The 19,945-nt window shown below is 36.4% G+C and overlaps 1 protein-coding gene across 1 annotated transcript in view; it reads right to left on the bottom strand.

The window, feature by feature from the left end:
• RADX (RPA1 related single stranded DNA binding protein, X-linked) overlaps positions 1 to 19,945 on the bottom strand; it is a 63,506-nt gene that overhangs the window by 25,795 nt on the left and 17,766 nt on the right. The window contains 7 exon segments of the mRNA XM_029241460.1: positions 10,150 to 10,322; positions 11,086 to 11,246; positions 12,432 to 12,596; positions 13,961 to 14,065; positions 17,088 to 17,210; positions 17,318 to 17,409; positions 17,610 to 17,718. Of these exon segments, the coding sequence (XP_029097293.1) occupies positions 10,150 to 10,322; positions 11,086 to 11,246; positions 12,432 to 12,596; positions 13,961 to 14,065; positions 17,088 to 17,210; positions 17,318 to 17,409; positions 17,610 to 17,718 (928 nt within the window).

Raw genomic sequence — 19,945 nt, 5'->3', positions numbered from 1 at the left:
AAAATGTTCTTTGATACAACCTCTTAAATGGTCATATTTATTACTATCATAAATTGTACAAATGGAAGCCGACCAACAGGTAATACAGATATTGGAGTCAGCAAGCCAGGATTTAAAATACAATGATGTGCCAACAGAGTAACATGCCCAGATTCCACAAGGAGAGGGCATAGAAGCTCCATGTTCCCTCTCGGACCTTTCTCTATGTGTCTCCATTTGGCTATTCCTGATCTGTATTCTTTACAATAAAATTGTGATTGTAAGTATAGTGTTTTTCTGAGTTCTTTGCATCATTCTAGTAAGCTATTGACTCTGAGGGGGACATGGGAACTCCTGAATTTGTAGCCACTTGGTTGGAAGTGAGGGTGGCCTGGGGACCAGCTGAACTGTGGCTAGCATCTGAAGTAAGGTCAGTCTCGTGGAGGACTAAGCCCTTAAGAGTCTGATGTTAAGTCTGGGTAGTTAGCATTAGAAATGAATCACAGTATAGCTAATTGGGTTGGAAACCCAACAAGAGCTCAATGAACCTAACTGATAGGTTTAATAGCAGATTGGACATAGTGAAAAAGTAAACGGAGTGACAGGTCCAAACTGAAACATGGAATCAAAGACAAAAATGAAATATGTATATGAATAAAAAAGAATGCAGTGTAAGAAACTTGTTGGTCACAGTTAGAAGTGCTAACATATGTGAAATAGGAATCATGGAAAGAGAGGAAATAATGAGGAAGAAAATATATTTGAAGAGATAATGGCAGATGGTTTTCCGAAACTGATGAAAGATATCAATACACAGATTCAAGAAGTTCAGTAGTATAAAACAAAGAAAACCACTCCTTGGCACATCATATTTAAACAGTTGAAAATCAAAGAGAAAATCCTAAAAGCACTCAGAGAAAAAGGACGCAACATCCTTGAAGGAGCAATTAGAAGACATTAACCTGATTCTTAATAGAAACAATGAAAGCAATAAAACAGTACAATAAGACATTAAAAAAATGTGCAACCTAGTGAAAATATCCTTTTAGAACTAAAGGTGAAATAAAGATGCTTTTAAACAAACAGAAAGAGAGAATATATCATCAGCAAGCTGTACTGAAATAAATGCTGAGAGGAATTCTTCAGTCAGAAGGAAAACGATCCCAGAGAGAAGTATGAAAATACAAGTAGGAATGAAGAGAACCAAAAACAATGTGGTTAAATATAACTGAAAGTTAACCGTATAAGAAAAACAATACTAATAATGTCCTACAGAATTTAAAATATATGTAGAATTAAAATACAAGGCAAAAATAATGAAAATGGAGACAAATGGAATTGAAGTGTTCTAAGGATCTAGCATTATCAGGAAATGGTAAAATAATTTGTATTTAACTGCAATAAGTCAAGTGTTCAGGTTGTAATTTATAGCGTGACCACTGAAGAATATATACCTATCAAATTAAAAGAGGGGAAATTGAATAATTAAAACTATTTGATTAAGCAAATAGTATAAAAATTGATATAAGCCCCAAATACATATCTTCTTCAACTTATGATGGGGTTAAATCCCAATAAACCCACCATAAGTTGAAAATACCGTAACTTGAGAATGAATTTAATTCACTTAACCTATCAAACATCATTGCTTAGCCTCGCCTACCTTAAACGTGCTCAGAACACTTACAAAAATAGCCTACAGTTTGGCAAAATCACCGAACACAAAGCCAATGTTATAATAAAGTGTTGCATATCTCATGTAATTTATTGAATACTGTATCGAAAGTGAAAAACAGAATGGTTGTCTGGGTACAGAATGATTGTAAGTGTATCAGTTGTTTACCCTTGTGATCGCATGACTGACTGGGAGCTGTGGCTCACTGTCACTGCCCCACATCACAAGAGAGTATAGTACTGCATATCACTAGCCCGGGAAAAGATCAAAATTCGGAATTTAAAGTATGGTTTCTACTGAATGTGTATCGCTTTCGCATCATTGTAAAGTTGAAAAATCATAAGTTGAACCATCATAAGTTGGGGACCATCTGTATCATTAACTCCATTAAAAGTGAATGGAGAGTGATATCAGCATCATGGCAAAGGGAGACGCTCTCTTTGTCTCTCTCCTTCTATCTACTATCAGTAAAACATCCACGACTCAACAAAAGTGCCTCTGCCCAACACACCAGGACACTGGAGAATCCCACATATCCATACACCTAAAGGTGGGTGGACTAGAACACACAGAGGAGGTGGAACTTGGGGAACAGTGGAGGTGGTACCTGCAGTTCTGGTCCCCCAGCCATGGCAATTGAACCTGCAGTCCCAGAAAACTCAGTAGCGACAGGGGAGGTGGTGAATACAGCTCTGGCCTGGCTGCAGTGGTGCCCACAGCCACAGATAACTGGGCAGCAGTGGCAGTAGGGTCTGGGACCCTGTCTCTCCAGCTGTGGAGGTACCCATGACTCTCTCTCCTCGCCCCCTGCTTACAGTGGCAGAGTCCTCAAACCTGACAATACTGAACACAGCAGAGGTTCCTGTGCCACCTGAGCTATCCCCCATTCTGCAGTGGGAGTGCCTGCAACTCAGGAGGTCCTAAACATGGCAGAATTGTCCACCATCCTGGTGCACCAGGCAGTGACACCAGCCACACCAGCAGCAGCATGGCACCAACGACACTGGAGGCATAAGCAGTGACAACTAGGGCACTGGCTGATACCTCTGATGGAGGCGGTAGAAAGTGGAAAGTGCTGACTGTCAAACATAACCAGAGGCAGCTCAGGTAAGAGAAACCAAAAACTTGTGGTATAGCACCACCTACTGGAAGATAAAAGAAGGGCCTAACCTGTTGAATTGTTAGAAACAAGAAAAAAAAAGCTTTACCTAAGAAGAAAGGTGTTTGCCAGTTGAAATGAGCTAGCAGAGGAACAACTCATCAAGCACCATGAAGAACCACAGTAACACTGTACCACAAAAAGGAAATGACAATTCTCCAGAAACCAAACTGAAAATCACAGAATATTGTGATATAACTGATAGAAAATTCAAAATGGCTATTATAAAACTCAATGAGTTACAAGAAAACTCAGAAAGTTCAATGAGTTCAGGAATAAAATTAATGAACAAAAGGAATACTTTACCAAAGAGACTGAAACTAAAACAAGCCAATCAGAAATTCTGGAGCTGAAGAACTCAGTAAATGAATTGAAGAATGCATTACAAAGCAGTGGAAATAGAGCAGACCACATGCAAGAGAGAATTAGTGAGCTTGAAGACAGAAATATAGAAATGATACAAGGAGAAGAGGAAAGAGAATTAAAATATATTTTTTTAAATGAGTAAATTCTACGAGAGCTAGCTGACCCTTTTAGGAAGGGCAATAGTAGGGTAATGGACATCCCAGAAGAAGAGCGGGAGAAGGGAGCAGAGAGTTTATTTAAAGAAATAATAGCTGAGAATTTCCCAAGTCTGGGGAAGGAAGTGGATATACAAGTCCATGAAGCTAAGAGAAAACCTAATTGCCTCAATGCAAAAAAGACCTTCTCCAAGACCCCTTATACTAAAACTGCCAAAAGTCAATGACACAGAAAGAATTTAAAGGCAGGGGGAAAAGGATGGTAACCCACAAAGGAACCCACATTAGGCTATCAGCAGATTTCTCAGCAGAAACTCCACAGGTCAGTGGAGGGAGTCGAATGAAATTCTCAAAATACTGAAAGATAAAAACTGTCACCCAAGAATACTCTATCCAGCAAAGTTATCATTCAGATATGAAGGAGAAATAAAGAGTTTCCCAAACAAAGCCGAGGGAGCTCATTAACACTAGATCTGCCTTATGAGAAATGTTGAAAGGAACTCTTCTACCAGAAACAAAAAGGCAAAAAAGGACACAAAACTTTGAATAAGGTAATAAATAGACAGAATCAGAAAACTGTAACTCTATATCAGAATAGGCTTTTTGTTTTTATTTTTTAAAATTTTTTAGGCCATGTCTCACGGCATGTGGGATCTTAGCTCCCCGACCAGGGATTGAACCCGTGTCCCCTGTGTTGGGAGTGCAGAGTCTTAACCACTGGACTACCAGGGAAGTCCCCAGAGTAGGTTTTTTTTTTAACATTTTATTATAGCATAAATGTTAAAGAGGAAAAAAGAAGAAAACATAACTATAGCTACTTCAATTTGGTAACAAACTCACAACATAAAGAGGGGTAATTTGAGAAACAAAAACATGAACAGGGATGAGGAAAAGGATGTAACTTATATAGGTAAATGAAGATAAGATGCTATCAGCAGAAAAGGAACTATTTTATCTATGAGATGTTGTACACAAACCTAATACATAAAACATAAATCTAAAGCAAAGACACAAAACATAAAAAAAGAGGAAACTGAGAAAAACATCAGAGAAAACCACCAAACCAAAATGGTAGATTGAAATACAAGGAAAAAGAAACAATGGAGATATAGAGCAACCAGAAAACAAAAGAATAAATGGCAGTACTAAGTCCTCATCTATCAATAATCATCCTAAATGTAAATGGATTGAATTCACGAGGCAAAAGATAGAGTGGTTGGATGGATTAAAAAACAAGACACAATTATATGCTGCCTCCAGGAGACTCATCTTGGCTCTAAGGACAAACATAAACTCAAAGTGAAGGAATGGAAGATGATGCTTCAAGCAAATTGCAGCCAAAAGAAAGCAGGTATAGCCACACTCACATCAGACAAAATAGACTTCAAGGCAAAAAAGGTAACAATAGACAATGGACAGTATATAATGATAAAGTGGACAATTCATCAAGAACACATAACAGTGATTAATATATATGCACCTAACTTTAGGACCACCAGAATACAGAAAGCAATTATCAACAGATTTAAAAGGAGAAATTGACAACACAATAATAGTAGGGAACTTTAACATCCCACTTAACATCAATGGGTAGATCGTTCAGACAGAAAGTCAACAAGGAAACAGTAGCCTTAACTGAAATATCAGACCAGATGGATTTGATAGATTTGTATAGAACATTCCATCCAAATGCTGCAGAAAACACATTTTTCTCAAGTGCATGGGAAACTTTCTCAAGGACAGACCATATATTGGAACCCAAAACAACTCTCAATAAATTTTAAAAGATTTGAAATTATATCTTTTCGAAAGTACCTTTTCTGATCAAAATAGTATGAAACTAGAAACCAACTACAAGAAGAAAGCTAAAAAAAAAATCGCAAATGTGTGGACACTGAACAACATGCTAATGAACAACTATTGGGTCAGTGATGAAATCAAAGGAGAAATCAAAAAATACCTGACAACAAATCCAAATGAAAATTCAACAAAGCAAAATCTAAGGGATGCAGCAAAAGTGGTACTAAGGGCTTCCCTGGTGGAGCAGTGGTTGATAGTCTGCCTACCGATGCAGGGGACGTGGGTTCATGCCCCGGTCCAGGAGGGTCCCACATGCCGCGGAGCGACTGGGCCTGTGAGCCATGGCTGCTGAGCCTGCGCGTCCGGAGCCTGTGCTCCACAATGGGAGAGGCCATAACAGTGAGAGGCCCGTGTACTGCAAAAAAAAAAAAAAAAAAAAAAATGTGGTACTAAGATGGAAGTTTACAGCAATACAGGCTTACCTCAAGAAATAAGAAAAATACCAAATAAATAATTTAATCTTACATCTAGAGGAAGTATAAAAAGAAGAACAAATGAAGCCCAAAGTCAGTAAATGGAAGGAAGTAATAAAGATCAGAACAGAAATAAATGAAATAGAGACTAAAAACAAAAAACAATAGAAAAGATCAATCCAACAGAGCCAGTTCTCTGAAAAGATAAACAAAATTGAGAAACCTTTGGCAAGACTAAGAAAAAAAGAGAAGACTCTGATAAATAAAATCAAAAATGGAAGAGGAGGGACTTCCCTGGTGACGCAGTGGTTAAGAATCCACCTGCCAGTGCAGGGGACATGGGTTTGATCCCTGGTCAGGGAAGATCCCACATGCCGTGGAGCAACTAAGCCCGCACGCCACAACTACTGAGCCTGCGCTCTAGAGCCCGTGCTCTGCAACAAGAGAAGCCACTGCAACGAGAAGCCCGTGCACTGCAATGAAGAGTAGCCCCCGCTTGCTGCAACTAGAGGAAGCCTGCACACAGCAATGAAGACCCAAGGCAGCCAAAATAAATAAAAATAATTTTTTTTAAAAAAATGGCAGAGGAGAAATAACAACAGATACCACAGAAATACTAAGGCTTATAAGAGAATATTACAAAACAGTTATATGCCAACAAATTGAACAACCCAGAAGAAATGGACAAGTTCTTAGAATCATACAACCTTCCAAGACTGAATCAAGAAGAAATAGAAAATCTGAATAGACTGATCACTAGTAAACTGATTGAAACAGTAATCAAAAACCTCCCCCCAAAACAAAAGTCCAGGACCAGAGAGCTTCACAGGTGAATTCTACCAAACATTCAAAGAGGATTTAATACCTATCCTTCTCAAACTCTTCCAAAAAATTGAAGAGGAGGGAACACTTCCTAATTTTAAATGTCCATATCACCTAAAGCAATTTACAGATTCACTGCCATCCCTATCAAAATCCCAAAGGCATTTTTCACAGAAATAGAACAAAGAATTCTAAAATTTATTTGGAACCAAAACAGACCGCAAATAACCAAAGCAATCATGAGAAAAAAGAACAAAGCTGGAGGTATCATACTTCCTGATTTCAAACTATATTACACAGCTATAATAATCAAAACGGCATGGTATTTGCAGAAAAACTGATACATAAATCAATGAAATAGAATTGAGATATCAGAAATAAACTCATACGTAAATGAACAATTAATTTATAACAAAGGAGCAAAAGTACATACAGTGCGGGAAGGAATCTCTTCAATAAATGGTGTTGGGAAAACTGGACAGCCACATGCATAAAAATGAAAATGGACCATAATCTCACACCATACACAAAAATCAACTCAAAATGGGTAAATTAATTGAATGTAGGCCCTGAGACCATAAAACTCCTAGAAGACAACATTGGCAGTATGTTCTTTGACATCGGTCTTAGCATTATCTTTCTAGGTAGGTCTCCTCAGGGAAGGGAAACAAAACCAAAAATAAACACAAATGGGACTACATCAAACTAAAAAGCTTCTGCACAGCAAAGGAAACCATTAATAAAATGAAAAGACAACCTACCAAATGAGAGAAGATATTTGCAAATCACATATCCCATAAAGGGTTAATATCCAAAATATATTAAAAACCTAATACAACTCAGCCTCAAAAAACCAAACAATCCGATTACAAAATGGGCAGAGGACCTGAATAGACATTTTTCCAAAGAAAACATACAGATGGCCAACAGGTACATGAAAAGATGTTCAACATCACTAATTATCAGGGAAATGCAAATGAAAACCACAGTGAGATATCACCTCACACCTTCACACCTGTCAGAATGGCTATTATCAAAAAGACAACAAATAACAAGTGTTGGTGAGGATGTGGAGAAAAGGGAACACTCCTACATTATTGGTCAGAATGTAAATTGGTGCAGGCACTATGGAAAACAGTATGGAGATTCCTCAAAAAATTAACAGTACTACCATATGATCCAGCTATCTCACTTCTGGGTGTTTATCCAAAGAATACAAAAACACTAATTTGGAAAGATATATGCACCCCTATATTCTCAGCAGCATTATTTGCAGTAGCCAAGATATGGAAACAACCTGAGTGCCCATCAACAGATGGATGGATAAAGATGTGATATATACAGTGGAATACTCCTCAGCCATATAAAAGATGAAATCTTGTCATTTGTGACAACATGGATGGACCCTGAGGTTATTATGCTAAGTGGAATAAATAAAGATAAATACTGTATGATCTCTCTTATCCGTAGAATAAAAAAAAAGAGAGGCAAAGAATGTTTATTTTTTTGTAATTCCCCATTTTAAACTCACGTTCAATTAGTCCATGCTGAGCATGGCAGATAAGAGAGCTTCTGTTATGGGTTGAACTGTGTCTCCTCAAAATTCATGTTGAAGTCCTAACCACCAGTAACTCGGAATGTGACCTTATTTAGATATAGGGTCACTGAAGATGTAATTAGTTAAGATGAGGTCATGTTGGATTAGGGTGGGCCCCTAGTCCAACATGACTGATGTCCTTATCAAAAGGGGAAATTTGGACACAGATACAGATTGGAGTGATGTTTCTACAAGCCAAGGAAAGCCAAAGATGGCTAGCAAACCACCAGATGCTAAGGGTGAGGCATGGGGCAGATTCTTCCTCACAGCCCTCAAAAGGAATCCACCCTGCTGACATCTTGATTTTGGGCTTACAAAGCTGTGAGACAAATTTCTATAGTATAAGCCAAACAGTTTCTGGTACTTTGTTATATCAGCCCTAGAAAATTAATAGATTTTGGTACCAGGAAGTGGTGTGCTGCTGTAACAAATACATAAAAACGTGGAAGTGGCTTGGAATTGGGTATTAAGTGCAGGCTGGAAGAGTTTTGAAGTGCATAACAGAAAAAACCTAGATAGCCTTGAAGAGAATGTTGGTAGAAATATGGATTTTGAAGGAGAATCTGTTGAGGGCTCAGAAAGAAAAGAGCTGTAGAGAAAGTTTCTGCAGTCTTAGAGAATACACTCATCGTCATGAACAGAACTAGATATATGAATGTAAAAGGTGCTTCTGGTGAGGTCTCAGACAGAAATAAGGAATGTGTTATTGGAAACTGGATTTCTAAGCAAAGTATTGAAGGCACAGCCTGGTTTCTCCTTGCTGCTTATAGTAACATATGAGAGGGGAGAGAAAAGTTGAAAAGGGAATTGTTAAGAAAAAAAGAACCAGAATTTCAATACTTGGAAAATTCTAAGCCCATCCATGTTGCAAAACATTAGAAAGCTTGCTTTGGAAAGAACACTAAGGGCATTGCTAGATAACCATTTGCCCAAGAGACTGTGATTTGTGGATCCAGTCAACCATCTCAGTAGGCATGCTGTTAGCTCTGACTGAAAGAAACACGGGTGGGAAGAAACGAAGGAATGCAATTCCATCGAATTTCTGGGATTCTACAGTCAGGAAATGAGCTGCTAGAGATATCCAGCTGTGATCAAGTATTATCCTTCAAGAAAAGGGAAAAATGACTCTGAGGGTGAGGCCATTTCCTCAGTTCTAGAGGGCAGGGACAGCTCCTCAATTCTAGAAGCCAGGGCCACCTTCCCAGTTCCAGAGTGCAAGACCACCACTCAGTGCCATGGGGGTGGGGCTGCCATTCCAGTGGGCCCAGAGGACACAGTATTCTGCCAGGGAGGATAATTCTGGGGCCTTAATGCCAAATGGAATTTGCCTCATTAGGTTTCAACAAGGTTTGTGTGACCCATAACCCCCTTATTTCCAGTTTCTCCCTTTTGAAATGGGAATACCTGTCCTATGTCTGTCCCACCATTGTATTTTGGACAGAATGAAACATGTCTAGTTTCATAGGTTCACAGATGGAAAAGATTTTGCCCCAGGATCAATTACCCTGCATCCCATCCATACATGATTTATATGATATTTAGGACTTAAGAGTTGATGTTGGTATAGATTAAGACTTCTGGGGATGTTGTGATGGGATGAATGTATTTTACATGTGAGAAGGACATGAATTTTTAGAGGGTAGATTGTTATGGATTGAATTATGTCCCCACCAAATATCACTGTGACTACCAATATGTAACCAATTACATCTTCAGTGACCCTAAGAATATGACTTTATTTGGTTTAGATGAGTTCATACTAAAGTAGACCAGTACTCCAGAGTGGGTCCCTAATCCAGTATGGCTGGTGTCCTTAAAGAAAAATTTGGACACGTACACACACAGGGAGAATGCCATGTGAAGATGAAGGCAGAGATTGGGGTGATACTTCCATTAGCCAAGGAATGCTAAAGATTGCCACTAAACCACTAGAAGCTAGGGGAAATGCATGGAACAGATTCTTCCTCATAGCACTCAGAGGGAACCCACCCTGCCTATATCTTGGTCTTGGACTTTGGCAGCCCTAGAAAACTAATACAACTTCTAGTAGAATTGCTCATTTTACAGGATAGAAACAAATGAAAAAGTATATGCCATGTATATACTTAATACAAATGACTTACGGTTTGGCACATGGCCCTTGTAGAGCTCTTTTTTTCTTGGGAGGGCTCAAACTTGCAGATGTAGTATGACAACACTGAGAACTCACAGGACCATTATCTCTAGGTTCTCCATCTCTTTCTTGACTTTGACTTTCTCTTCTAGCTGCTTGGGATGTTGAGCGTCGGTTAGCATTCTAAAACCAAAAATTTGAAGAAAACGTTTAAAACTGATTCACAAAAATTATTTCTCTCTTAAAAGACTCTATAATTTTAGTTTACCCATTTTTCATAACTTAAGAGTTGTGACAAAACTTTGCAATCGTAACAATGCTTTTATAAAGTTGATTTATCTTAATCCATCTGCTATTAAAATATTTTAATAAGATAAAAGTCCTTCTTATATTAATATAACTGTAAAGTTGGATTAGATGCTTATTTCCGTAAGAACAGTAATCTTAGAAATAACTTTTAAAAAGATAAGCTCATGGAAAAAATTAACTTATTTGTCTTGATTTTGCCTAGATTCTAGAAGTGGCCTCTTCTGTAGCATTTATCCTACAAGAGTCATTGCTACCTCTTATAGAACCTGGGTAGAACTGTCAAACTGACAATAGAGCTAAAAACTTCTGGTGGGAGTGTGCCTATAACTTTGGCCTAGACAAAAGGAAGGAAAAAATCATAATCATATATACCACCTGGAAATTTAAATAAAGACAATCATGATAGGCTCATATTACACAGAAAACAAAAACAAGATACCAAGTTTTGAGGGCAGCCCAGACTGCTCCAAAATAAATGACATAAAAAGGAAACAAACTAAAAATCATTTTTTTTCCTTTTAGGTTTACATCATTAAGAGTTAATACATGTGAGTTCTGAATGATATTTACAAGATACCAGTTGTGATTATAAACACAGTGCTTTCAGAGATATACTATTAATTCTCTGGCACCATACCCGTAGTATTTCAGATGCTGAGGCACTTTCAGTTGCACCGCTATAGGGGACATACTTTATAACAGTAATTATCCCCTGAATTGCAATGCGCTTTTGTTCCCTATACTGCAAGTCTTCAATCTCCTTCCTCACTTCACTTATAGCTGTGAAGAACAACTCAACTGCAAAAGAGTAATTTCAAGGAAACTGTAAGTTTTAAAGAACTGAAATGACAAAAATAACAATTAGATTTGCAATGTAATTTCACAACATGAAAATTATAAACTTGCTACATAACTTAAATATGTGAGATTTTGTGTTTATATTTGGCAACCCCTTATGTAATTTCGGTAAAATTGGCAAAACACATTTGTCAGTTAAATTGTGATACAGCCTTCTAGTCTGACATCTTAATTTGAAACAGAAATTTTACAAATTGAACGTAATTTATATATCATACTTCAAACTATAAAGTGTTGCCTAGCCACTGCATAGAAACACATATTTTGTTTAATATTTTCTGTATTCTATATGCTATTTACAGCATATACTACATATTGCTGGCATTATGAAGTACAGGAGGGTGTCAATATTTAGATGATGATAGATCAGTATTTCAAAGTTTCTCTTTTTTCCAAAACCATGCATTATTCCACAGCTTTTCAAAAATAATATACTTATGTTAAAGTTTTCAACTGTCATATCTTAATTCTACTAAAATAATGTTAGGCCTCTCATTAATACTTATTCTGAATCTCACTGATTTTGGTATCATTTTTATTTAAAGGTAGAGCTCAATTGTGTTATATCCAATACACAGTTGGCTCTCCATATCCACAGGTTTTGCAAACCTGCAGATATAAAGGGCCTACTGTATTCATTGTACTGAGCCATTTTATATAAGGGACTCGAGCATCTGCAGATTTTGGTATCCATGGGGGCTCCTTGAACCAATGCCCTGCGGACACCAAGAGATGTCTATATATCATTCCACAAGAGTGGTCTAATACAGTTGTCAGTACCTTGGTATCAAATTGTCCAGTGTCTCCTCTGATATCTTTAGTCTAAGTAGTGTTATAGGAGTTGGGATCTACCAACTCAGGTTTGATCTCAATGACCTTAAATCAAGATATTACCTCCATTTAGTCATAGTCTATTTAAACTCCTTCTTTTCTTGCAGTCTAATAAAATCAAAATATTAACCTTTATGGTCATGACATATGTTTTTAGATCTTGATAAAGATCAAATTATTACCAGTGAGTGTTGCTACACTTTGGCTCACTCCCATTAAAGATGACTAACTGATATGGCATATACCATACATATCACATATAAACATATAAGGGACTAGCAATTACATCAGTACCTTTAACAGAAATATTATACTTCGAAAATGTTTCTGGCACTGGTGGATAGGGGTAATATCCACCAATAACAGTGTTCTTCAATTCCCCAGAACTGGTCTTTGTTTTAATCCACTGAATAAAGTTTTTTACCTTGGTATCGTTGGTATACGGCTGGCCTCTATGACCTTCTTGCAGGAAGGGTAAAGTGCAAAAATATGAGGAATAAAAAAAAAAAAGACAACTCACTGTAATAAACCATCTGGACTTTTTTGGGTATAAAAACAGTTTAATATAAAATCATTCTTATAGCACCAAGAAGTTAACTTATTCACTATGTAGCAGATAATTATACTGAATATGCATATGAAAATTATCAGTTAACGAATCCTAAGTCAATAAGGAAATCAGACATATTAGTTTACGTGGACTAAACTGTAACTGTCTACAGGACACTGAAAAGCCAGAAGAAAAAGAAAACTAATAGTCTGGCTTTTGCTAACTATCCAACTGGTTAGCATCTTCTTAGAAAATTGATTATGTTTTAACCTGAAGGTATGACATCATGTATTAACTAAATTGCCTATGAATATAGCTCAACATTTAAGTTCATGTTTTTGAAACATACTTAAAAGTGTCATTCACATCTGTTATTATTAGTATATATTAGATCTGATAGTATTCATATTTATAAAATGAGGTATGGACAAAGATGTGTGTTACATCCTTCCTAGGACTCTTCTTTTTTTTTTTGCGATACGCGGGCCTCTCACTGCTGTGGCCTCTCCTGTTGCGGAGCAACAGGCTCCGGATGCGCAGGCTCAGCGGCCATGGCCCACGGGCCCAGCTGCTCAAGGGCCCAGCCGCTCCGCGGCACGTGGGATCCCCCCAGACTGGGGCACAAACCCGTGTCCCCTGCATCGGCAGGCGGACTCTCAACCACTGCGCCACCAGGGAAGCCCTAGGACTCTTCTTTTGACGAATTTCCTAATTACCAACATGGTAGCATTCTAGTAAATACATCATTCCATAGTACTCCCTCACTCATCTGAAAACTTTTATCTTTATTATTTTGTCCCCCTTATCCAAGGGAATAGAGAAAAATAGTGTATTTATAGATAAGTAGTGAGAATTTTCTTGCTATATAAGTAAAATGCGAGATCTGGGGACCAAAATTGAATGCACATTTTTGTTTTATTTAATATTTAAAAACTGTTGTTAATTGAATCCATATCGTGATACAGGGCCCAACAGTCTTCAATCTATGAAGCAATTTATGGTTATCTAACTTCTTATGTCAAGCAGGAATTAAAGTTAACCAAAGGACATAAACAAAATTCTTCAGTAAGTCACAAAATCATTGCTCTAACTGTAAATAATCTGGAAGCAATAGATTTCATAGGCTAAATATTCTTTCTTAAACCATTCTTATAGTGAGAAAGGAGTTCAAAATAAAGCTATCTTGTGGTTGAATCTTATAATAGAAAAGTTAATTTAATGAAGAGAAAATACATTAGATTTCCAATAAAGTATATACAAAGAACTTGCTCACCAGTAATAAACATGCGACTCTCATTTGTAGTAGTAAGGTAAAGCAGTTCAGGTACTTGAGTGTCATTTCTGACAACTTTCAACTGTGTACACGTGAAGTGTGCCACTGTAGAAAATGAAAACACTTATGAAATTATTTCTGCATTTCAAATGGGAATGACAAGATCAGGATCTAACAGAGTGCTTCTCAAAGTTTAATGAACTGAGGAATCACCTAGGACAATTTTTAAAATGCAAATTCAGATTAAAGTAGTTTTAGTGTAGGGCCTGAGATTTTCCACCGCTAATGAGCTCCTGGGTGATACTAGTGCTGCCAGTCCTTTGACCACACTTGGAGCAACAAAGATCTAACACTTAATCATTTCCTTTAAATAAAGGATCTAACACTTAACTTTTCCTTTAGAAAGTACAACGGCCACACCTAACTGAAGTCACTGCTTGCTGGACAGTTGAAGACTGCAAGAGTCTTTCTAATTGGCCACACAACGGAATGTGAATAGTTATTTCCTACAGAGAAAAAAGTTGAGTTCCTCCATGATGCTTCCACTGATTAACCCAATCTAACATTGATCCCTGAATTACTCTGACTCCTTCCATCAGATAGGGCTACACAATATTAATTTGAATTTGCTTATGCGAGTGTTTTACTTGTGTATATCTTAATTAGACTTTAAGTCTCAAGGACAGGGCTTATACCACCTATTATTTTCTGTTTGCCTTGCTAACCAACTGGATAGACTAAAAAGAATTCCTGAAAATGAGATTATAATGTCTTCAGACCAGCTACTTTCAAAAGCTATCAACTGCTTTCAACTATCAGGTTATTTAGGCAAAGTTTACTTATCCAACAATATTTAAAAAATTTTAACTCACTGCATGCCAAAACATTTACGGTCTTCAAATTAGGAAATAGGGCTTCCCTGGTGGCGCAGTGGTTGAGAGTCCGCCTGCCGATGCAGAGGACACGGGTTCGTGACCCGGTCCGGGAAGATCCCACATGCCGCGGAGCGGCTGGGCCCGTGGGCCATGGCCGCTGAGCCTGCGCGTCCGGAGCCTGTGCTCCACAACAGGAGAGGCCACAACAGTGAGAGGCCCGTGTACCGCAAAAAAAAAAAAAAAAATTAGGAAATAAAGAAATAAATATAAATACTCGTAATTTCATGTCAACAGTAAGCTCTCATTTGAGAATAAATATTTCCCTAGAGCATGATAATATCTATAAATTCGTTTCCTGTATCTCACATTTACTAGTTCTTTATTTTGTAGCAATGAAAATAAAGAAAATCTGTTCAAATGACCAAGAATAATTCTCTTGATTTATATCACTTTTCCTTTAATTCAAAAACTGTACAAAGATGTGAGTATTCATGATTAAAGACGTTGATATAAGAATACTTCTAATTCTAATTTCATGGTTGTTAAAAATCAGATATTTGGACCTACCACCTTCTGGCTGTTTGACAACCCTCTGGACCTTTGTTTCCTCACCCGTAAATCTGTAAAAACATCACCTGTTTAAAAGGTAACTGGGAGTACAAAATGAGATAATATCTATGAGCAACTGGTATATAGTAAACGTTCAAAATTACTTCCCCTTAGTTCTTCACTTTTCTTAGTCAAAAATAAACAAGATGCCCTACTACCAAAGGATTTTGGTATTATTCCAGAAGACCCTTGGTCATGTTCCCCTTCATAGGCCTGAAGCCCCCTTAATACTCACCATTTATTTTATGATTTTTTTCCTTCACTCTTGGTCAAAAGATGAAAATGAATTGTGATTGTTGTCAACTATTGTACTAGAGTAAATCTCACCAAGGTCCATACAAACCTTTCTTAAAAGATATATTTCACATTTTCACAATAGAATGTGCATGGATGGCAACATTTCTGTGAAAAATCGTTATCCAAAACCTGTGTCAGTTTGTTGTTTAAAGTGGCTACAAAGAGAGAGGGACCTGGCCCTAAAGCCCATCTAAATTGTTATCAGGGATCATCACTACCAATCATCTGTAACCTGAGAGAAGTTATATGAAAGGTCATGGCCCCCCTTACCTTGGAAGCCCATGCCTTGGTTTTGACCAAAACTCTCTTTCTGCCCTCTCCTCCAATGACATTTTGGGTGATGTTCAGTTCTACTCATATATATTTAAAAAATTTAATCTCACAAGCAGAGGGTGGATTCTAATGAGGTAATATCCGAATGGTGTGTAATACTGTTTTACAACAGAAAATAAAGGGGTAGCAGAACAGCCCTGTATATGGTCTCTAGGTTTCCTGATATTCTACAATTTCTATCTTGTTGCTCATTAAAAAAAATACATGTAGTCAAGATTGGGAATTTCTCCAATGTTGGCAAGCACTTAACAATCAGTATTTTATTCACATAATCATTTGGAAAATAGGAAAATAGCACACCAATACCTAAAATAGCTTTATGTTACAAATTCAAATTAGGAAAAATTCACTGAAGTTGTTAAAAAGTATTAGATATACTTTTATCCTTATCATAGTAGATCTAAAGACTAACTTGCTATATAAAACACATAATAGGACATACTTAAAATGTCTTCAAATAAATAAAAGTAGTGGAAAAAATCAACACCAAATTAAGTAAAATATTGACCAGCTGGTTTAACACCACCAACCTAATATTAATTCCATACTCAAATGACATCATACTTACCACTGCCATTATTTAATTACACAGTATCCCAATCCTCTACTACTTAATTCTACATTAGTAAAGCCTTCATTGTGTTTAATGGGGTCTACTAAGTCAATTTCCAAATGGATACAAAGGAAACGGACTATCTATGTTTTAGTTTCACCGAATTTTAAGGTTTTATGTCTAAAATGCTAAAAATGGGAATTGATAAGAGCACCTGTTTTCTGAAAAACTAGTTTAAATCCCAAATTAATTCTGAATAGAAAACCAGAAGGTGGTTAATATCTGTTAATACCAATTATAATATTAATATAGAAAAAACTTAAACATGCTATCAGACTGCTTGAATTTGCTAACTCAATATCATGGCATTCTGTAAGTAAGTCAGTATACCTCTATCATTTTTTTAAGTCAATGCCCCCACTTCCAAAAATAAAATGATAAAAATATTGAAACTGAGTACTTGGGTAAATATTTTCAAAGACTTCTGGCTGAGATGTAGAAAACAGTTCCACTATAAATGGTTTTTTGGAAGTCCCATCAGCAATGTGAATCCAGCGATATGACCAAAAATCTTCACGGCTTTCTATATGGATAGAATGTTAGAATAAATGAAGGTAACTGATTATGCACATATGAACACAGAATTATTCACTGAAATACTTTTTATGACTTTCAATATCAAAAGCTTACCCTTATTTTTTGACCGCTGGACTCTTCCTACAAAAACTAAAACGCCAATAACATCACAGATACTATTTTCTGGCATATCATCCAGTTCGGATCTAAAAAAAGCAAAATTATTAAATAGATATTGTATTTTTAAACAGTGAAAAAGCGTTCTGCAAATATGACTGTGAAAATGCACATCTATCTAACTGTTACAGCATAATTCTGGGTAGATTCCAAGCAAATTACAATACATTGTTTCAGTAACTAACATTAAAAATTAATATTTGAGATATTTTACAAGAAGCTATTTTACCTTGTGACAAAACGGTGGTTTAATTTTGGCAATCTCCATTCTGGTTTCACCTGCTTTTCTGGAATGATAATTATATTAGTTGGAGGATTTCAAAGGTTCAGGCAGATTTCTGAAAAACAAATATATTACTTTAGTATGATATTTAATACATATAAAATAATATATGCATATAAATCACACAGCAAAAAATAGATTGAACACTTTTGAGCCCACCACTAAACCTAACAACTAGATCATTATCAATAGCTTTCTTCTACCTATTCCGACATTATCACATCCACTTATCTCGCCAACTAAAGGTTAACCATACCTTAAATTTTGTGTTTCATCATATACTTAATTTAAAAAAGAGGGTTTTTTTTATCACTTATGTGTTCTTGCCCAAATAGTATACTGTTTGAATTTCTTTGTTTTTGAACTTTAAATGAATGGAATTTTACCATAATGCAGTATTCTAGGGCTACTTTTTTCACTTAACTTTATGGTCCTAAAATTCATCCATGCAGCTGCATGTAGCAATTTTTTTCTCATTTCTACTGCTGAATAACGTTCCAGAGTGTTGATATACTACAATTTTATTTACTCTTTATTGTATTGCTGGACGTCTGGATTATTTCCAGCTTTTGTTGTTACAAACATGGTCACTATGAGCTTTTTCTACATATCTCCTTGTACACACAGGCAAAAGCTTTCTAAGGTATTATATCCAGGAGGGAAACCCTGGATTGTAAAATATGCAAATGTTCCACCCTGTAGGATAATTTCAAACTATCCTAAAGTAGTATTTATTATTTATTTATTAATAAATATTTACTAATATTTACTGAATATTAAATATTTATTTAAACTATTAACAGTTCCAGCAGTGATGTGCAAGAATTCCCACTGAGCCACATCCTCTCCAAATTTTGGTACTGTTAAAAATTTTTTTTTTTTGGCCTCACCACGCGGCATGCGGAATCTTAGTTTCCTGACCAGGGATTGAACCTGTGTCCCCTACAGTGGAAGTGCATAGTCTTAACCACTGGACCGCCAGGGAAATCCCTAAATTTCTTAGTTTTTGTCAGTCTAATGACAGAAAATGACAATTCGCTGTGGTTTTATTTTGCACTTCCCTTATTACTAATTATGTTCAACAACATTTCATAAACCTATGGTTCATTCATGCATCCTCTTCTGTGAAATACCTGTTCATATTTTTGCCCATTTTTCTACTGGATTGTCTTTCTCTTATTTATTTGTATTACTTCTTTCTATATATGTTGAATACTAATCCCTTGTTGATTATACCATTGCAAATACCTTCACCCAGTTTTTGGATTGTTTTTTCATTTTGGGGGGCTGTCTCTTGATGAACAAAAGTTCTTAATTTTAATGTAGTTAGGTTTATTAATCTTTCTTTTATGGCTACCATTTCTGTGTCCTATCCAAAAAATCCTTCCTTATCCCAAAGTCAAACAGATACTTTCTATAAGTTCTTCTAAAAGTTTCGCCTTTCACATTTAAGTATTTGATATACCTGAAATTTATTTTTATATGGTATGAGTTAGGGATATAATGTCATTTTTTTCTCATATATAATCAATTGTCTCAATACTATTTACTGAATGGCTCTTCCTTCCTTGATGATCTGCACAGCACATCTGTTGTATATCAAAATTTTATACGTCTAGGGCTGTTTCTTGACTTTGTATTATGACTTGCTGGTCAGTTTGTCTATATCTATACCAATACTACATGGTTATACTTTATAATAATTCTTGATATTTGTAGGACACGTCCTCATTCTCTCTTCAGCCCCTTATTCTTTTTCTTCAGAGGTGTCTTAACTATTCTTGATAATTATGTGCTTCCATATAAATTTTAGAATCAGTTTGTCAGTTCCAGAAAAAATAATCCGATGGAATAGCACTAAATTTATAGATCAATTTGGGGGGGACTTGACATACTTATGAAACTGAGACTAACCTCCTGCCTGGGAACACGGGATACTTCTCCATTTATTTAGGGACTCTTTAGTGTCTTTCGAAAAGTATTAAAATATTCTCCAAATAGGTCTTACATATCTTCTGTTAGATTTATTTCTAGATACTTTATAGTTATTTTTAACAAGGTAAATTATGTTTTTAAAATTATAATTTCTAACTCTTTGTTACTGGAGTGTACAAAATCAACTGACTTTGGTATATTGCTGTTACAGCTAGCTTTGCCAGTATCTTATTTTTTTCTCTCTCTCTGTTTTTTTCTTTTTGGCTGCACCATGCAGCTTGTGGGATCTTACTTAGTTCCCCGACCAGGGATTGAATCTGGGCCCTCGGCAGTGAGAGTGCATAGTC

The sequence above is a fragment of the Monodon monoceros genome, unplaced genomic scaffold, assembly GCF_005190385.1.
Source record: "Monodon monoceros isolate NGI ecotype Baffin Bay Population unplaced genomic scaffold, NGI_Narwhal_1 Super_Scaffold_22, whole genome shotgun sequence".
Classification (NCBI taxonomy): domain Eukaryota; kingdom Metazoa; phylum Chordata; class Mammalia; order Artiodactyla; family Monodontidae; genus Monodon; species Monodon monoceros.
Note: the sequence above shows the minus strand (reverse complement) of the source record. Positions and strands in the feature narration are given on the sequence as shown.